General features: G+C 57.7%; 1 protein-coding gene across 17 annotated transcripts in view; it reads left to right on the top strand.

Annotated features, from left to right (window-relative positions):
- SHANK2 (SH3 and multiple ankyrin repeat domains 2) overlaps window positions 1–18,901 on the top strand; it is a 497,685-nt gene that overhangs the window by 69,378 nt on the left and 409,406 nt on the right. For all 17 annotated transcript variants that reach the window (XM_023238944.2, XM_023238943.2, XM_023238942.2 and 14 more), the window contains one exon: window positions 1,091–1,310. In XM_023238944.2, coding sequence (XP_023094712.2) covers window positions 1,104–1,310 — 207 coding nt within the window. In that variant the 5' untranslated portion in view covers window positions 1,091–1,103. The remainder of the gene's footprint in view (window positions 1–1,090; window positions 1,311–18,901) is intronic.

The following is an 18,901-nucleotide window of genomic DNA, read 5'->3' as shown; positions in this document are numbered from 1 at the left end:
TGCTGCTCTGTCCCCCTCCCTCCCGCAAATGGCTGGGTATTTGGTGTGGGGTCCTCATGTGTGGGGGGGGGGCCCTTCACGCTCACAGCTGTGCCCTCCGCGGGAAGACGCCAGGACTTAACCAGGCCGTCCCTGAACGGTCAGGGTGGCCTACGTCCCTGGGTGATCAGGACAGCCCTGATTTTGCAGGGAACAACCTGCCCACGTTCCGTGTGCACAGGGACTTGACCTCCTTCACAGAGTTCACATACAAGAGGTGTTGGCTGCTTTGGCACGGCACCCCCCGGGTCCCCCCGGCTTTTGTCCTCACCTCTCCGGAGCCCTGCCCACAGGGATGGGGGCGTCATTTGGCAGCCTGCTCCCAGAATTACGTCTACATCCTTCTCTGCCCTTCAGCGGCCGTCGTCCGAGGGCCAGTCGGCGTCCCGACCCGGTCTTTGCTGGGGAGCCTCTGCTTGGTGGCACAAAGGCTGTACTTCCAGCTGCCACAGACTTTTGGGGACCCCCGGGTCTCCCCGCATCAGCCTGCTCACGACTTCAGCTCTGCCAGAGTCCTGGGCGCAGGACGATCTCCCCTCTGAGCCTGGCCTTGCCTTTCTGTTCTGTTTTTGCATGTTACCTATCGTTTCTCTGTGTTTGAAGCAGAGGGGTTATTGCGACATGAACTTGGTACCTTTGTGACCCGAGCCTGCGTTTCTTCCTCTCCTGCTGCCCTGTCCTGATAGAAAGACAAAAGGGAGTTTTTCTTCCTTACCTTGGGAGGCTTCCAGCTGCCCCCGGGGCTCCTCGGTTAGTCCCCGTGAGCTTTGGTCATGGCCACCGCTAGTTAGGGCTCCCTCTGCGTGCCGGGTTCCCCAGCTCTGGGCAGAGCCCGTGGGCCCCCACGCGGGTCCTGGCCGCCTCCTGGCCCGGGGTTCCGGAGAGCACTGGGGGTGCCGAGTTCTCCCCGCCTTCGGAGGTCTGTGCATCACTCAACGGTGGCCCGGCCGCCCGTGCAGGGCCGTGAACCCGGGACGCCAGCCTCCGCGAGCGCTGGGGTTTGCCTGTTTTCACGTTGCCTCCTTGTTCTCCTTCCCCCCGCTCCTTACAGACGCAGGGCAGCCATGCCGCGTAGCCCGACATCCAGCGAGGACGAGATGGCCCAGAGCTTCTCCGACTACTCCGTGGGGTCGGAGTCGGACAGCTCCAAAGAAGAAACCATCTATGACACCATCCGGGCCACAGCGGAGAAGCCCAGCGCCCCCAGGATGGAGGAGAGCCAGGGCCACGCGGTGGTGATCCGTATCCTCATCCAGGACCTGCAGCAGACGGTAGGCCCCGTTGCTCGTTTCGGTCAATGCCAAGCGTGCCTGCGGGCGGCCTCTGCACGGCCCGTCCCGGTGGCGCCCCACACGGCGTGCGCCTGCTGCGCTCGGTGTCCTCGCTGAGCACCTGCTGTGTGCCGGGGGGCGGGGGAGCCCAGGCCTCGAGGGCACGGGGACCAGCCTTGCCGAGGAAATGCACACAGCGGACGCGTGGGCAGGCGGGGCCTCCGGCACCCGAGGGGGCCCTGCCTCTTCCGCCGCTGCTCTGTGCTCAGTGCGGCACGGCCCCCGGGGTCCCGTGCTCCTTCTCGCTTGCCAGGCTGTGCAAGCTCTGTCCGGCCTGCCCCTCCCTGCACCGCCCACTGCCGACTCCCAGTTGTCCCTCAGGGTCTGGGCCCCATACCTGGGGTGGCCCCGGTAGCCCTCGGGGCTTCTCGTTGGCCCCGGCCCCGGCGTGTGCCCTGCCTTGCGCTCGTTTGGTTCCCGTGGGCCCTCGCTGGTGGGCCTGCCTGTGTGGCTGCTGCCTGGAGGGTCGGCTCGTGGGGACACGGGCGGGGCTGGGGTTGTCGGAGCCGCTGTGTGAGGCGCTGGTGCCGTGGGGGAGGCGGAATATGTCACCCGAGACCGCGAGCACCCCCGGGTGCGGGGTGTGGGGTGTGGGGTGCGGGGCACCCGTCAGGCTGGGCCGGGCGGAGTCTGGGGCACACGGTGGCACCAAGAGAGGCCGTCAGAGGCTGGCAGACCCACGGCCAGGCCGAACAGGTGCACCCAGTGGCGACAGTTCTCTTGTATCCGTGCGTCAGGTGACCTGGTCTCTGAGCACAGCCCTTTCTCCCCTGGGCTCCCCTTTGGGGTGGGACTCAGGGGGCACCCGGGTGAGGTGTGGGTCATCTCATGCTCTCTGTTTTCCTCGTCTCTGTCGGTCGTGTGCGGGTGTGGACCCTGTGCGCTTGAGGTTGAAGGCAGTGGGAGCAGCGGGTGGTGTGGACGGCCTGCGGGGGGCTTGGGGGGGCGGGCCCGGAGCTATGCGTCCACCCTTTGTGCTAAGGAGCAGAGTGCCCGGGCCGAGGCCGTGGTGGGGAGGGGGTCCTCTCAGGATCAGAGGAAGTGGCCGGTGTCCCCCCCTTTGCGCACGTCAGGCCCCCGCCTCCCGGCACCGTGGGGTCTGCTACGTTGGCTCAGTACCTCGGAGCGCGGGGTCTCCCCTTGTCTGGGGGGAGCAGCTCCAGCAGGACACTGTCCTCTCCAGAGCGAGGCCTGGGGGTGCTGGGGTGCATCCTGCGGACCTGTCGCCCACGAGCGGGGTCAGCCAGATGCCGCACCTTCTGGAAGATGCTCCAGAGCAGATCCCGCAGCACTGCAGGCCGCGGGCTGCCCGGCAACACAGGTGTGGCTTTCAGGAGGGCAGGACGGCGTTGAGGCGTTCCGTCTTCTGCGTCGTTTACCATCTCTTACAAAAGTTACTCCTTATAAAGACGTCAGGTGTTGGGAAAGCACGCACACCAGCCCCAGAGCGGCTGCAGCGAGCATTGGGTCACATCCTGCACGCGACTCTCCGGAAGGTGACAGGTGACGGGGTCTGTGCGTACGGACGGAAGCGGGTCGGGGAACACGGGCCGCTGGCAAACCAATGTCGTGTGGTTTTATGTTAACATCAGAGGAGAGAAAGACAGTGAAGGAAGTGCTGAACTTGAGCGATTCCTGGGCTGGAGGAGACTCTTTCCAAATCAATCCGTAAACGTAAACAATTATGAAACGCTGGAAGGCTGGAGGTTTCGTTGTTGTCCCTGATTACCGTTTTCCCCTCCTTTTCTCCGACCATAAGGAACTTGGCACGCTCTCATCTCGTTGGGGTAAATTAAGCTAATTGGAGCGATAAACAGACTTCCAGACATCAGGTGCTTGACACAGAGACGCTGGACTTCTTTCTCTCAAACCAGCCCGCTGGACCGACGGGGACGAGGACACAGAGATTCTGTTCCACACAGTCGTCCAGGGACCCAGACCCCTTCCGCTCAGTGGCCGGGCTGCCCCGGGGCTCTGGAGCCCTCCCCGGGTCCCCTGACCTGCCCAGAGGGTGAGGGCGTAGAGAACTGGGACACGTCACTTCCCCGACCGTCCCGGTTCCTCGGAGGCTGCATTTGACTGCAAGGGAGGCTGGGAAAATGGAGTTTGGCTCTGAGCCTAGGAAGGAAGAGGTCGGTGTTGTGACAAACGGGGAGCTGGTTGTACAGGTGTGCACACGCACACACATGTGCACATTCACGCACATGTGCAGACACGCACACTCACGCACACATAAGTACACATGTACAGGCACACATACACTCATGCACACGCACACACACATGTACAGGCACACACATGCACACTCACGTACACATACGCACATGTTCACACGTATGCACATGTGCACACACCCACACGCACACATGCCCACTCATGCAGCCGTGCACCTATGTGCACACTCACCTACACACAAGTACACATGTACAGGCATACATACGCTCATGCACACGCACATGCACACACACACGTACAGGCACACACATGCACACTCATGTACACGTGCACACACATGCACACACACGCACAGGTACATGTTCACACGTATGCACATGTGCACACACCCACACACGCCCACTCATGCAGCCGTGCACACATGTGCACACTCACGCACACACAAATACACATGGGCAGGCACACATACACTCATGCACATGCACACGCACACACACACGTACAGGCACATGCACGTACGTGCACACACACAGGTACATGTTCACACGGATGCACATGTGCACACACCCACACACGCCCAGTCGTGCAGCCGTGCACACATGTGCACACTCACGCACACACAAGTACACATGTACAGGCACACATACGCTCATGCACACGCACATGCACACACACACGTACAGGCACACACATGCACACTCATGTACACGTGCACACACATGCACACACACGCACAGGTACATGTTCACACGTATGCACATGTGCACACACCCACACACGCCCACTCATGCAGCCGTGCACACATGTGCACACTCACGCACACACAAATACACATGGGCAGGCACACATACACTCATGCACACGGACACACACACATGTACAGGCACATGCACGTACGTGCACACGCACAGGTATATGTTCACACGTATGCACATGTGCACACACCCACACACACACTCCCACTCATGCAACCGTGCACACTCATGCACACACAAGGCACACATGTACAGGCACACATGCATGCACACGCACACACGTGCGCACAGCCACACATGTAAGACACACATATACAGGCACACACATGCACACTCATGTACACGTGCACCCACACGCACCCACACGTGCTCTCATACACACACATGCACACGCAGGCACACATACGGGCACATGCACACACGCACGCACACGCACCCCCCTCTGCTCTCCCACCTCCCGAGTCTCGTGGGTGCAGACCTGTCTGCTCACTGTCACCGTCCATCCCGCCGTCCGCTTCAGAGCTCAGGAGCCTCCTGGTCTGGTCTGGCTTCCAGGGGGAGCACCAGCCAGCTGTTTCTGTTTGTAGTTCTGTTTATTTTATTCTCCTCTTAACTGGAGGGATGTAACTGTCCAGTGGTGCCTTTCAGGAAGCGTTCCTGTGGCCCTGCTTCCTCGGTGGCCGTGCTGTTGGTCTGCGGCAGTCCTGGGCTCTAACGTCGCCTCGAAGCAGCGAGCCCTGAGGTGCTGCCGTAGGGGGCGCTGGCTTCCTGCAGGCCCGCGGTCCCCACATTTGCGTCCACAGGTCCGTACGTAGCCTTGCTCACGTGTATTCGTGTGTGAAGACGTTTTATTTAATACACGCCCTTGACTCATGAACCCTGAACACCGACAGTGCCACCGCTCACGCCTGGATGGAGCTCGTGCCACAGGGGAGAAGCACACGGTGCACGTGGCCGTCCTGTGCTTAGACCGCGTGGCGCCATCTCTGCACTGTGCCTCCGACCGTGGGAAACCGCAAAATCACCAGCAGGAGCACAAAAACGGGCCCTGAGTAGAGCCCAGAAGGACTCTGGCGTGCAGGACGCAGGATGAGCTGAATGAACCAAAAAGCCTGTCGCCGTCTCGCTCTACCTTGCCCGGAGCGTGCAGATCGGACGCCACAAACGCTTGGCCGCTCCGTAAGTGGTCACGGAAGAGCCACGGATGCTGACTTGGGGACACAGACGAACGTTAGCGAGCGGGCAGACTCCCAAATGTGGAATCCGCGAATAAGGAGAATCGACTGTGCGTGTGTCCCTGTGGTTTTCGTGTCGATTTCTCCGTGCGCCGTCGGAGGCAGGACTCCTTCCCACCTCACCCCACAGCTTCGGGGACGTCGCTCAGCTGCGTCCCGTCAGTGACCTGAGTTTTTCCTTTTTTAACCGGCTCCCTAACGAAGTGGCCTCGGTTCCCGTACGGGAAGCGTTTGGTGCCGGCCGTTCTGTTTCTCCCGGAAAAGCTTCCCACCTGCAGATTCTGTTTGCCCCTCGTTTCTGGGAGGTTTTCTTACACGCCGTCTGGGTTTCCACGTCGCCGGTTGGGCTCTGTGTTTCTTGGACAGCATCGCCGTCACCTGGGTTTCTCCGTCTGCCTTTTCTCTGACGGCCTTCATCGCTGGTGCCTCCTTGTCCTCTGCGATTCTCTCGGGTCCTCCTTTATGGTGTTTCCACTTGGACCCACTCTGTTCTGCGATCCCTGATTGAATGTGGCTGTGTGATTTCGGATTTCTGTTTGATTTCGCAGCCCTGCGTGGGCCCATCTTGAAAGCTATTCTTTTCAGCTGTTGGTGTTTTTACTAGGTTTTCTGGCTTCTTCTTTGCCCTTTGTAGGTCTTCCTTCTTTTAATTGGGGCGCGCTCCCTCTGGATGAATGCGTGTCTGATTCCCGCGTGCCTTCCCGCCTGCTTTCCTTGTCTCCTCTGTGGCATGTCTTTGCTGTTTCCGGGCTGCCCTGCCTGGTGTGTCCACTTTGGCAGAAACTTGCTGTCTTTCTGGTTTTCTGGTTACGTGTGGGTGAAGCGTCCTCAGCTCCCTCCCATCCTGATGCCCAGTGTCCTGCAGACGCATTCCCTCGGGGGGAAACCCCGGGTCCCGTAACGGCACCGTGGGCCAGTGTATTAAGGTCATGATGCTGCTTATTAAATGTGTGTGCACAATTTTGTCCCGTCCTTTTTTCGTTACCATTGAAATTTTAGTTAGTTGACCTACAGCCCGATGTTGGTCTCAGGAGCAGAATTCAGTGACTCGCCCCTTATGTGCAACACCCAGCGCTCAGCTCAGTGCACGTGCCCTCCTTAACGTCCCTCCCCCGTCTAGCCCCCCCGCCCCCCCACCTCCCTCCACCAACCCTCAGTTTGTTCTCTGTCATGAAGAGTCTCTTGAGGTTTGTTTCCTTTTCTTCTCTCGCTCCCTGCCCTCCTGTTCCTCTGTTTCGTTTCTTCCATTCTGCGTATGAGTGAGGTCCTACGGTACTTGTCTTTCTTGGGTCGGTTATTTCGCTTAGCGTAAGAAACTCTCGTTCCGTCCACGTGGTGGCAAATGGCGGCATTTCCCTCTTTTTTATAGCCGAGTAATATTCTACTGTGTGTATAAACCACATCTTTATTCATTCATCAGTCTGTGGACACTGGGGCTCTTCCCATCCTTTGGCTGTTGTCTATAGTGCTGCTGTAAACACCGGGGTGCATGTGCCCCTTCGAAACAGCACACCTGTATCCCATGGATAAATGCCTCGTAGTGCAATTGCTGGGTCGTAGGGTAGTTCCATTTTTAGTTTTTGGAGGAGCCTCCACACTGTTTTCCAGCGTGGCTGCACCAGCTTGCATTCCCACCAGCAGTGCGAAAGAGACCCTCTCTCTCCGCATCCTCGCCGACATCTGTCGTTGCCTGAGTTGCTCATGGGAGCCATTCTGACCGGTGGCAGGTGGTGTCTCGCTGTGGTTTTGATTTGCATTTCCCAGATGATGAGTGACGTGGAGCATGTTTTCGTGTGTCGGTCGGCCATCTGGAGGTCTTCTTTGGAGAAGTGTCTACTCACGTCTTCTAACCGTTTCTTCACTGGATTGTTTTTGGGGTGTTGAGTTTGACACATTCTTTATTGATTTTGGATACTGACCCTTTATCTGAGATGTTGTTTGCAGGGGCACCTGGGTGGCTCAGTTGGTTAAGCGTCTGACTTCGGCTCAGGTCATGATCTCACAGTTTGTGGGTTCGAGCCCCACGTCGGGCTCTGTGCGGACAGCTCGGAGCCTGGAGCCTGATTCGGATTCTGTGTCTGCCTCTCGCTCTGCCCCTCCCCCGCTTGTGCTCCGTCTCTCTCTGTCTCTCAAAAATAGACCTTAAGAAAAAGATACGTCGTTGGCCAATATCTCCTCCCGTTCCGTCGGTTGCCTTTTAGTTTCGTTGAGTGTTTCCTTCGCTGTGCAGAAGCTTTTTTATCTTGATGAAGCCCCAACGGTTCGCATGATGTGTGTTATTTCAGTTAGTTTGTGTAACAACCTGGCGTGGGCAGTGTTGTTGATGTACTTAATATACACACAAAGTGAGCACAGTGTGTAACCAGCATGGGACGAAGTGACGGGACGTCACCCGTGCCCCAAGGCCCCGTGACGCCCTCCTGGTCCCAGTTGACAGGTGAGTAGCAGGTGGCCTGGGACACAACGGCCTACAGCCTCCACACCTGCAGAAGGCGCGGCCCGGGGTCGGGTGCGTCTGAGACGCTCGGGGTCACATCCCCCACCGTCCGCCCGTGTTTTGGGGCACAGCACCAAAGGTCTCGAGCCGGGGCTGTGCAGGCTGGCCATGCAGCCGGGACCAGGCGACAGCAAATGCCCTTTAAACCTTTGTTACCTTGATCGGTCTCCTTGGTCAAAGCTGGCAGTGTCTACACCCGGGAGGCCGTCACTGGTGGCAACGGAGAGAGAGTCCACGGCTGTTGAGACGCTCCACGGATAGTGAGCAAGGGTGTGGGAGATTGAAGAGGTCAACACGACGCCGGGTCAGGCGGACACAGGGCAGCGGGAGCCTGCCTGGAAGCCCGAGTCCCGCCTCTGCCTGCCCTGACTTCTTCCTGGCGGGTGGCGTGGGGGACTTGTGCCCCCCACCCCGGGATTCTGACCGCTCTGCCAGCGGCTTCGGGAACCCGTCAAGAATTACCGATGGAGAGACATCTACTCTCCAGGCCCGCAGTTACAAAGGTCCGCCAGGGTTCGGTCTCTACTCCCAAGAGTATGATTGTTTCCGGAACCTTCTAAAGATCACCTGTCTTCACTTTGTTCTCGGCAAACAAAGCCCCTGGAGGCTGAGCGCACAACTCCCACGGGTGTGAGCTCCAGCAACAAAGCAGCCATTGTTCCCGCGTGTAGACCGTGCCAGGCCGGGTCCTGCGCAGGGGACGTGAGCCGGACCCTGGAATCCTGCCCGGCGGAGCCGTGCGAGTTGCCGTGGCCGGTTTGTCACCCCTGTGCCTGCCCACCCGAGGGGAGGTGGTGTCTCCAGGAGCTGTGAGGCTGTCCCTCTTCCGCCCCAGGGGCGTCTGGACCTGTCTCTTCTCCCAGAGTGACTGTGGTCCTAAGTCTCCCCCCCAGTGGGATGACGTTCCCCGCCTCTGAGCGGGAGCCCCCGGCAGGGCTCACCTGCCTTCAGGAGCCCCTTCCCAGGCCCCCTGGAGCGAGGCGCACAGTCCCGGTGGGCCTGGGGCGCGGTGACCAGGGCCCCTTTGCTCGCTGCACATGCACGGGGGGCTCACCGTGGGCCCCAAGGCTACACCCGTCAGCAAACGCGGCCTTTTAAGCCAGTGGCATGTGCCCCAAACAGCACGAACCGCAGTCCTTCTGTGATTCATAGTTTCGGGGAAGGTGGGTTTGGAGGCGGGAGCAGAGCTGGCCCCGAGCGCCCGGCGGGCCGGTTTCTGCCGCGCACCGAGTGGCCCGTCACGAGGAGGAGCTCGGGGCCGGGCCGTGTGGCGCTTTCCTCGGGTGCGCCCAGCGCCACCTCGGGGTTTGGCCCCGAGTCGCTCCGTGGAGGCTGCCAGCCCACGTGTCCGTCACCACCGCCCGTCTGAACGGGTCCACGGAGGCGCAGGGACTGGCCGCCTCCTGGCAGAAGCTGCGGGAAAGCGCGTCTCTCCTTTTCTGCTTCGTAGATGCTTCCATTTGTTCTGTAAGTGTGCCCAGCTTTGGTGTTTCGTGTGGGAAAAACCATCTCGGCCGTGGTCCTGACCCCCTGGAAGACACTTCGGCGCCACCCACCCATCCATCCTGTCTCTCTGTCTCCCCCACGGTCGGTCACTCGAACCTCCTCCACCAAAGCAGCAGCCCGTCGCGTCTTCGTGGCTCCCGCCTCCCCGCCGCACACATCGGCTGGCCGGGACTCTCCACCGTCTATCACTTGCTTCCAAATGGACCGTTTGGTTTCCAAGCGACCTTGGCCCTTCTGCGTAACACCGAGGGTCAAAACAGAACTCCCGGAGCAGCGAGGTCCCACCTTCCCCAGGTTTTAATCCCTTCCTTACCTTTTCTCGCAGAGACACCACTGCATTTGCTTTTCGTATCTGAGGTTCCTGTGATTTTGAATGTTAGGACTTCTTCACCCGTCTTGGCAATTTCCGAGCCCCTAGTGCTCCCTACCGGCCTCTCGTTCTACAGAGACCGTCCATCGTGACGGAAGGTTCTAGAAGATCCGGGCAGGGATGGCTTTCTACCTTGCAGAGCTCCTTTTGAGCGCGTCGTTGGGCACGTGCTAACTCCTTGCACTTGGCTCCTCGGGAGGTGAGCGCTGGTGTCTTCTCGCATGGGGTCCGGACTTCTGGAAGCCAGCCGCCCCCCAGGTCCCCTTCACGGAAGTGTGTCCTAGGACCGTCTTTCCGGAGGGGGCTTGGGTTGGGGATCCCCCTGCCTGGCTCTCCGCAGCACTCTGGCCCTGAGTGGATCAGCTCTGTCAAGACTTGTCTCCCATCCAAACCAGATTCCTTTGCTGGGAATCCCTCCCCTCCCCTAGACGTTCCCACCTTCTACTTAACTCTCACACGAAGCTCGGGAGTCCCAGGGCTCACTCCATGCCCTTCCCACACTCAGGGCCTCAGTTACCACGTCTGAGCGACGGATGGCCACAGCCACGGCCGCACCTCCAGCTCTGACCTCTGTCCCGGGGGCCGGAGTGCACCCCCTTGACAGCTGCTCAGCTGAAAGGTCACGCTGCCTGAAAGGGGTGCCGGGACCCTCCCTTCCTCTCTCTCCAACCCCCCACGCCTGGTCCCACTGCTGTTCCCCCTCTCAGCTAGCGGTTAGCCTTGAAACAACAACTTTATTAAGGTACGGTTTATAAGCCGTAAGAGGCACTCCTCTTAAGGATACCCACGCAGGGACGTTCAGGGAATTTGCTGAGTCGTGCAGCCGTCACCGCCCTCTGCGTCGGGGATCTTCCCATTCACCGCCTGCCCGCAGCTCGTCCTCGCCCACGTCCAGCCCCTGCGTCCACTACCCTGCGTCGTGTCTCTGTGGTCGCCCTGTTGTGGGCATTCGGTGTTCATGGGGTCATGCAGGATGCCGATTCCGTGTCTGGTTTCTTTCACGCAGTGGAAGAGATTTGAGGCTCATCCACCTTGTCTCCTTTCTACTGGCAAGGAGCATCCCGTCGATGGACGGGCCACACCTTGCTGTCCACGTTTTGGCCGTGAACTTCTGATTCTGTCGTCCGAGCCAGCATGCAGGGGTCCATCCCCGCCGGACGCCTTACCAGTCCAATGCCGGGTCCTGTCCTGAGCCCTCTGGGTCCCTTGGACCCCGGCTATCCTGTCCACCTCCGTCACCCTGCCGTCCGTATCCTCGCCTTTCCCCCTGGCCCAGGAGAGCCCACCCAGCAGGAGAGGCTCGTAGCGTAAACACAGTTCCACCGCGTCCTGTAGGTCTCCCCAAGGAGCCCTTAGGGTTTCAACGATGAGGATCAAATGCTTACCCCATGCGCCTCCCCTGTCCCCACCGATCCTCCATGAGGTGGCCTCGTGGCCCTTGCTTCCCCTGCGCCCCCAGCTCAGCTGTGATTCCACAGGTACACGCTCGCGTGACTCCTTGGCCAGCGTCTCTCTCCGCCGGGGCTCCCGGTCTGTCTTGTGCGTCCTTGTGCCCCAGCGACTGGTGCGGCTGAATGAACACTGTCACTGAGAGAGTGAATGACGTCATCTGAACCCTCGTCTCCGACCGGTGAGGAGGGGACATCTGAGCAGAGCTGCTGTGGAAGGCTTGGTGCAGAGCGCATGACCTCGTTAATATTTGAGAAGGGGGATCTTGGCTTCTCTGGGTCGTGGGGTCCACGAGGAAGGAAGGAAGCAGAAGCGGGTAGGAGGCTCCTGTAAGAAGCCAGGGGGCGTTGATGAAGGCGGAGGCCCGCGGACAGGGTCCTGATGACAAAGTCGGTGGGATCGGAGGAGGTGTCACTCTCGCACGAGAGTGTGGTCTGGCCTTCCGAACGGTCCTTAATTGTGACCTATGTCAACAAGTTTTAAAATGCGATGCCTGTGTCTCGACAGTCTCTCAGTACAGGGGAGAAACAATATCTTGCAAAAATTGAGCTGGAATTTGCCTTCTATACAGTTTGCCCATGAGAAGCGTACGGTTCAACGGATTTTAGTAAATTCCCAGATGAGTGTACCTGTTGGCCGCAGTTACTCTTGGAACATTCTCATCACCCCGGAAGGAAACCCTCTGCCCCTCAGCAGTCAGCCCCCCTCCCCGTGCCGCACAGCCCCTGGCAACCACCCATCTGCTTTCCATCCTCTGGATTTGCCTCTTCTGCACGTTCCCTCTCAGTGGAATCCCCCACTGTGTGGACTGGGAGACAGACCCGTGGTTTCCTTAGCTGTCTGCTTCTCCTGTGGGAGGCAAGCCCAGCATCCCTCAAGTCTGCCCCTGAGACCAGCGCTTACCACATTGGTGCCTTGAAAGCCACCATTAAATGGCCTCACGTGTCATCGAGTGGCCCAGGCAACACGGAGGTGAAAAACTCTCGCGTCCAAAAATGTGTTGGTCTTTCAGGCCGCCATTTTGATTCCGGATCTTCCTGTCTTGGAACGTATTCTTTCCTGCCCGCCCGTTTGCTGACCGAAAGGAAATTTGTTTGGGATCGTAGACTTCATTAGAAAATCAGTTGTACCTGACCCTGGCTTGAGCACATTTTCTGCCCTGAAAGAAAAGTCAGGAGGATTCAGGGGGCCGATGGAGACGATGGTGATGATGTTCTTCCTTCAAGAATTTTGACACTATGCAGTGTGGCCCAGGGCTGACTCCCATCTCCGCCAAGGAGACCCCCAAGAGGCAGAGAGATGCCTTAGGTCTTTGTATGATGCTGTTTGTTTTTTTTTAATATACGGAAAACTGAAAATACAGGACAATACAAAGAATGATATCGTAAATACCGTTGTATCTATCTATTATGAATCATTGACAGTGGTGAGCATTTTGTCACTTTTTTATCCCAGGATTAAAACGCTTGGCCCTATAAGGTCAAAGTCACCCTTAGTCCTCACGCCCAGCCCCCTCTCCTCAGCAGAAGCGCTGTCTTAAATTCAGTGTGAATCCCTCTTGCTCGCTGCCTGTATGTATCAGTGATCGCTGTATAGTGTTGCGTCGTGTAAAAACGAACATATGTACCTGGCATCATACTGGACATGTCATTCGTAGCTTATTTTTTCTACCTGGCAGGTATGTTTTTGAGATTTGTCTTTTAGATTATCCATCCATCAGTTATCCATTTATCCTTCCATCTCACCCTCCCTCTATCCCTCCCTCCCCCATCCATCCACCCCCCCATCCAACTACCCACCCATCCTTCCCTCCCTTTACTCACCCACCCATCCATCCACCCCCCCATCCAACTACCCATCCATCCTTCTCTCCCTTTACCCACCCACCCATCCATCCACCCCCCCATCCAACTACCCATCCATGCTTCCCTCCCTTTACCCACCCACCCATCCATCCACCCCCCCATCCAACTACCCATCCATCCTTCCCTCCCTTTACCCACCCACCCATCCATCCACCCCCCCATCCAACTACCCATCCATCCTTCCCTCCCTTTACCCACCCACCCACCCACCCGCCCACCCATCCACCCACCCACCCATCTCTCCATCTCTCAGTCTGTCTCTCCCTCCCTTTTTCATTACAGAAACAGATGGTCTGGATCTTTGATCTCTTCTTTGAGAGACCCTCCTGTGTCCTTTGTAGTCCCCATTTGGATCACTTTTGGGGGACGTGGAAGGCGTGGACTCTGGTTTTATTTGTGGTTTCATTTATTGGTTGCTAAGGCCAAGGAGAGCCCCCCGCCCTTGCCCGGCCGCCGACTTCCCTCTGCCTCCATTTTCTCTGTGATGGCGGTGGTGATCACCGCCCTCCCTGTCCTTAAATGGAGTGGTTTACAGTTCACAGTTTTCATCAGGGAACTGGTGGGTTGTAAGTGGTTTAAAGCACGGCCAGGGCCCCAAGAGGAGGCCTTGATCATGGCCGGGCAGCTTGCTGAAGGCTGAGAGGGGCTTTACTTCCATTTCCATCATTAAAAAGACAAACAAAAATAAGACAACCCTCTTTAACCAGCATCGGTTTTGTGTTGTGAGGACTCCCTGCTACGTCTCCTGTTAGGTAGTAGGGTAACGTTTTATACGTGAGAGGTCAGCCTGGCTTGCCGGGGTCTCCGTAGCCCGTGTGACAAATGTCTGAGTTGCTGCGCCCTTCTGCTTAAGCTTTTCTCTCTGAGAGGTACTTACTGTTTGGGGAAGTGGCTTTGGTCTGGAATGATTACACATTCTGCAAAAAAAAACCCTTGAGGGGCGCCTGGGTGGCGCAGTCGGTTAAGCGTCCGACTTCAGCCAGGTCACGATCTCGCGGTCCGTGAGTTCGAGCCCCGCATCAGGCTCTGGGCTGATGGCTCAGAGCCTGGAGCCTGTTTCTGATTCTGTGTCTCCCTCTCTCTCTGCCCCTCCCCCGTTCATGCTCTGTCTCTCTCTGTCTCAAAAATAAATAAAAGTCGAAAAAAAAAATTAAAAAAAAAAAAAAAACCCTTGGCAAATCCCACATTGTGTTGGGAACACTGTGGTTCCAAAGGCCACGCTGGTGAAGATTAGGACGTCTCCTCCTCCCCCGGTGTCCCAGGCTGATAAGAATTACCCAGAAGGTGGCCATGCCAGGGCCGAACCGTCAATATTTAATTTTCTGCGTCAGATCCAAGAGCGAGGCGCTTTTCCAGCACCTTCTGTGGTCAGATCTCTGTGACTCGTCCTGCTGGGTCTGAGTCCTGCCTGCCCATTTTTGACCTTGCTCTTCCCACACCTCCTCCCTGGATGGACGGGGGCTCGTTCCCCACAGTGTCCGTGTGGCGTCCACCGCCACCTCCCCGGCCCCTGCCCGTCTCCCGTCCACGTCACACCCCTGCCAGGGCAGCCCTCCTGGCCCATGGCTCCGTGTGCTGCTGGGACCCGGTGGGTCCGGCTCTGCCTCCGGGCCCGTGAGTTACAGCTGCACCTCTTACAGCTGTGTGGCTCTGGGAGCCGTTCTGAGTTTTCCCTGTTCCCCTCTAGACTCAGGAGCACTAGTCCCGACCTCCGGAGCCCATGAGAAGACGTGTCAGCAGCTGCAACCGTGTGGCCCCAACCCCAAACGTCCTGTCCCCGACTCCGCTTCCGGGGGCCGCCTGATGATGGCCATCAGGAGAGAAGAATTACCTCCCCTCCCTGAGACGTGGGCCACCCCCAGGTTCTGAGCGGCGCCTCTCCGTTTACCGTCACCTTGACAATGGCGGAGGACCACCCGTTAGCCCCTTAAAAATCAGCCCCAGCACGCGGTTCGCCCGCCGCATCAACCGAGCAGCAGGTGGTAGGTAGGCTTTTACTGTTTGAAAGGACTTATTCCGGTTGGAAAAACGAATCCACGGCCACTTTATCCTTTATTAGCGTTCAGACATCCAGAAGCACCCTCATGACTCCTGGCCTTCCTTCAGCACCCACGCACGAGGCTGTCCTCAGTCAAGGTCACCCAGCATTTCCTTTTCCCTCGGAATCCCTTATTTTAATCTTCATGCCTTAGCCGTGAGGGCGCTTGCCTGTTTGTCCCCACAGGTTCCGGCCCGAGAGGTCTTTGTGCACAGCAGGGAGCAGTGTTTCCTTTGGAAACCGCCCAGTCCCGGTTTGGGTTGCCTTGGCGTTGGCTGTATTTCGGAGGTGGCCAAATCTGCGGATGGCACGTGAACAGCTGTTAAAGGCGCAAACATGCCTGAGTGTCCCTTGAAATGGCCCCTGGCAAGTTCTGTGTGTCATGGCTCTCTTATTTCTTTATTTTTAACGTTTCTTTAATGTTTATTTTTGAGAGGGTGGGGAGGGGCGGAGGGAGAAGGAGACACAGAATTTGAAGCAGGCCCCGGGCTCCGAGCTGTCAGCACAGAGCCCCACGCGGGGCTCGAACCCATGAACTACAAGATCATGACCTGAGCTGAAAGTTAGATGCCTGACTGACTGAGCCACCCAGGCTCCCCTATTATGGCTCTTTTAAACTGCATCTTAAAGGGACTGATAATGACATAAACTGTGGCCCGGAGGAAGTCTTAAATTGTGAAATGCACTTCTTTGCAATGCGTGATGTGCTCAGAAGCCTGCATTTCTTTCAGCGTATCCTGAGTTCTTGCTGGATGCTGCCTGCAGGTGCTCCAAGAGCTGGGATATTTATCCTCCCTCGGGTCTGTGTGTCCAGCTCTGGGTCCCCACAGGGTGATCCAGGGAGTGTCCCCTTGGCATCACGACCCCCGAATGCTTTGGCATCCTCATTGCTTTTTTAACTCTTCCGGGTGGAAGTCAAGAGTGCGGTGGATTGAAGTGTCATCTGGGGGACACGAACGAACAGATGTGCTGGATGTAGCGGACCAAAAGTATCTGTGCCATCCGACCTTGTGGTGTCGATGGTTCTTTACTTGACCTCCAGACCGGGCACTCTCACAGTGTTTATTTTATGCAGTGTGATATTTACCATTCTTTCAAGCTTTGTCTGCCCCCTTCCCGACCTTTGTAAGACCTCACACAACAACGATTGCCATCATCCCCCTTGTACGGGACCCAGAGCAGATGTGGAGAATGGTTTACTCTTTTCCATGAAATTCTCTTGCCGTGTTATTGCAAGTCAAAACAAGAGATGTCCACTTGGGCATTGGTGGGCACATGACCCCAGAGCACAAGGGTTTTCATCCTTCATGGGTTGTTTGAGTTAGTCGACACCCCAGACGTGGCCCACCTAGGCCTGTGGTCCTTAGTGTGAGGCAGAGACTTGGCCATGGTCACAGTGTTATGTGCTGAGTTGTCCCCCCCCCCCCCCATCCCTCTGCAGAAGTTCTAACTCCTGGCATCTTTGAATGTGAGTATATTTGGAGGTGGGGTCTTTAAAGAGATGATTCATGTACAATGAGGTCATAGGAGTGGGACCTAATCCAGTAGGAACCGTGTTTTAGAAAGGAGATCAGGACACAGACACACACAGCGGGACGACCCCGTGAGGACACGGGGGTAGGAGCCATCCACACGCAAGGAGAGAGGCCTCGGGAGGACCTGGCCTTGCCCACGCCTGGGCCTTGGACACCAGCCTCCAGGACTGGGGGACAGTGAATGTGTGTGATTTAAGCCCCCATCTGTGGCGTTTTGTCACGACAGCCCTAGGAACCTATACACCCAGCATACGTGGCAGACAGACTGGGTGTCTGCCTCTATCTGTGTCCAAGTCAGTGTTCTTCCCCTTGTGTCCTGGTATTCTCGGTTGTGAGCCTCACATCTTACAGAACGGCTACGACTCATGCTGACCAAGCAGGAGAGTAGGCGGCTCTCACTCTCTTCATTTTAGACTTGAGTTTGGCCGTGAGCTTTACCAGTGGAAGGGTGGAGTTTCATACCGTTAACCACCCAGCCGACCACAGCTGTACTGCTTACAATTCTGCAAACACGGGTGCAGGTCTGCCCTCTCTGGATCTTTGCCGTATCTTAACGAGATAATGTGTTCCCGGTGTCCTGGGTGCAGAGCGAGCCCATGGTCACAGCAGCTCCCAGCATCCATCCTCACTGTGGTCAAGACCAGACCCTACTCTGTGTTGGGCTATGTCACCCAGGAGCATTCCATTTCTGGAGGCTTGTGTTCAGTGCGGTTCGCTTCCATCAGTATATACGGAGCTTCAGGTGTGGATGTGCCAAGAAATAGACACACAGCCTTGTTCCCGTGGAGCAGCTCATAGTCTGGAGTAGGGAGGAACACTAATCAGCGGGGTTGGGGGGGGCACGTGCACAGGATTGAGGGGGGACATCTCAGAAGAAGATGTGGATGGTTTCCCTGTGTTCGAATGTGCCTCTCTCCACTGAGTCAAGGCCTCTTGGGGCTCAGAAGACCTGATGCTGGCCCCAGGAAACCCTAGGAGCTTCTGGGACAGACCCCTGAACTGAGGCTGATGTCGGTCACCGAGTCCTGCTCTCCCTGTTAGATTTCGCGGTTCTCTGCCCTGTCAGCCCCCCCTCCCTTCCCAAGCTACCACGAATGCTCTGCTCATCAGCCCTGAGGGAGAAGCCGCTGTGATCTGGGTCTTGGGGGTGTCATTACATCCTCGTGCAGTGTTTCGGTATCTTAAGCCACGCAGCCCAGCCCAGACACTCTGGGAGGTTTCCAGGTGGCTCTGGACGTCTCGGCATTTGGGGTGTCGCACCAGGAGATCAAAGAGTGACGGTTACTGAAATGTCATGAGGCAAAGTACATGCAGGACGGAGAGGCGGTGACCACAGGCTGGACAGGAGGGAGCAGCGGTCAGCCGAGTCGCTTGGGCTGTGGTCCGTGGGCGGTCAGATCAGCTCCCTGGGCTCTGTTCGGGACATTCGGTGGTCACCTCAACCTGGAGGGACACTACAGAGGGCGAGTCCTGGGCCCTGTTGGGAGAGTGAGCATGATTCCAGCAGGCAGGCGAGGCAGGGAAGGGACGGTCAGCTGGAGGTGCAGGTGCACAGGGCACATACACGGCCTGGCGTGCCAGGTAACCCCTCTCCTTCCATGCGTGGTGGGTGCTACCTAGGTGCTCACACCCGGCCCCAGGAAAGCCCACCGTGCGGCCAGCTCAGAAGACACCAGACACATCCCGCTGCCTTGCCTCCCTCACCCCTCCTCAACTCCCGTCCCTCCCCAGCTGCCCATCAGGCACAGCCCTGCTGCGAGGGCAGTCCTGGCGTGGGTAGTCCAGTCAATGGCTGACAGCCGGGAGCCACGGAAACCACAATGAGAAGACCAGCCCTAGGCCACCTTGGAGGCGGTGAGAGACTCCGCTCTCAGACAGGATGGAGAAGCTGAACATAAGTGCTCAAATGAGCCCCCGTGGATGCCCCAAGGGAGGAGTAAGTAAGCTGTCTGGGAGGGCACGCACACCGCGGACAGCGCCCGGGAACAAAAAGCCACGGGAGGGTTGGGGATGGGAATTTCAGGTCAAGGGCTCAGCACAGGATCAGCAGGGGACAAATCTGGGGGGAGTGACGAGTCTGGCAGACGGAGCATGAAGACGGTTTCT

This window comes from Felis catus, chromosome D1, assembly GCF_018350175.1.
Source record: "Felis catus isolate Fca126 chromosome D1, F.catus_Fca126_mat1.0, whole genome shotgun sequence".
In the NCBI taxonomy this organism is placed as follows: domain Eukaryota; kingdom Metazoa; phylum Chordata; class Mammalia; order Carnivora; family Felidae; genus Felis; species Felis catus.
Note: the sequence above shows the minus strand (reverse complement) of the source record. Positions and strands in the feature narration are given on the sequence as shown.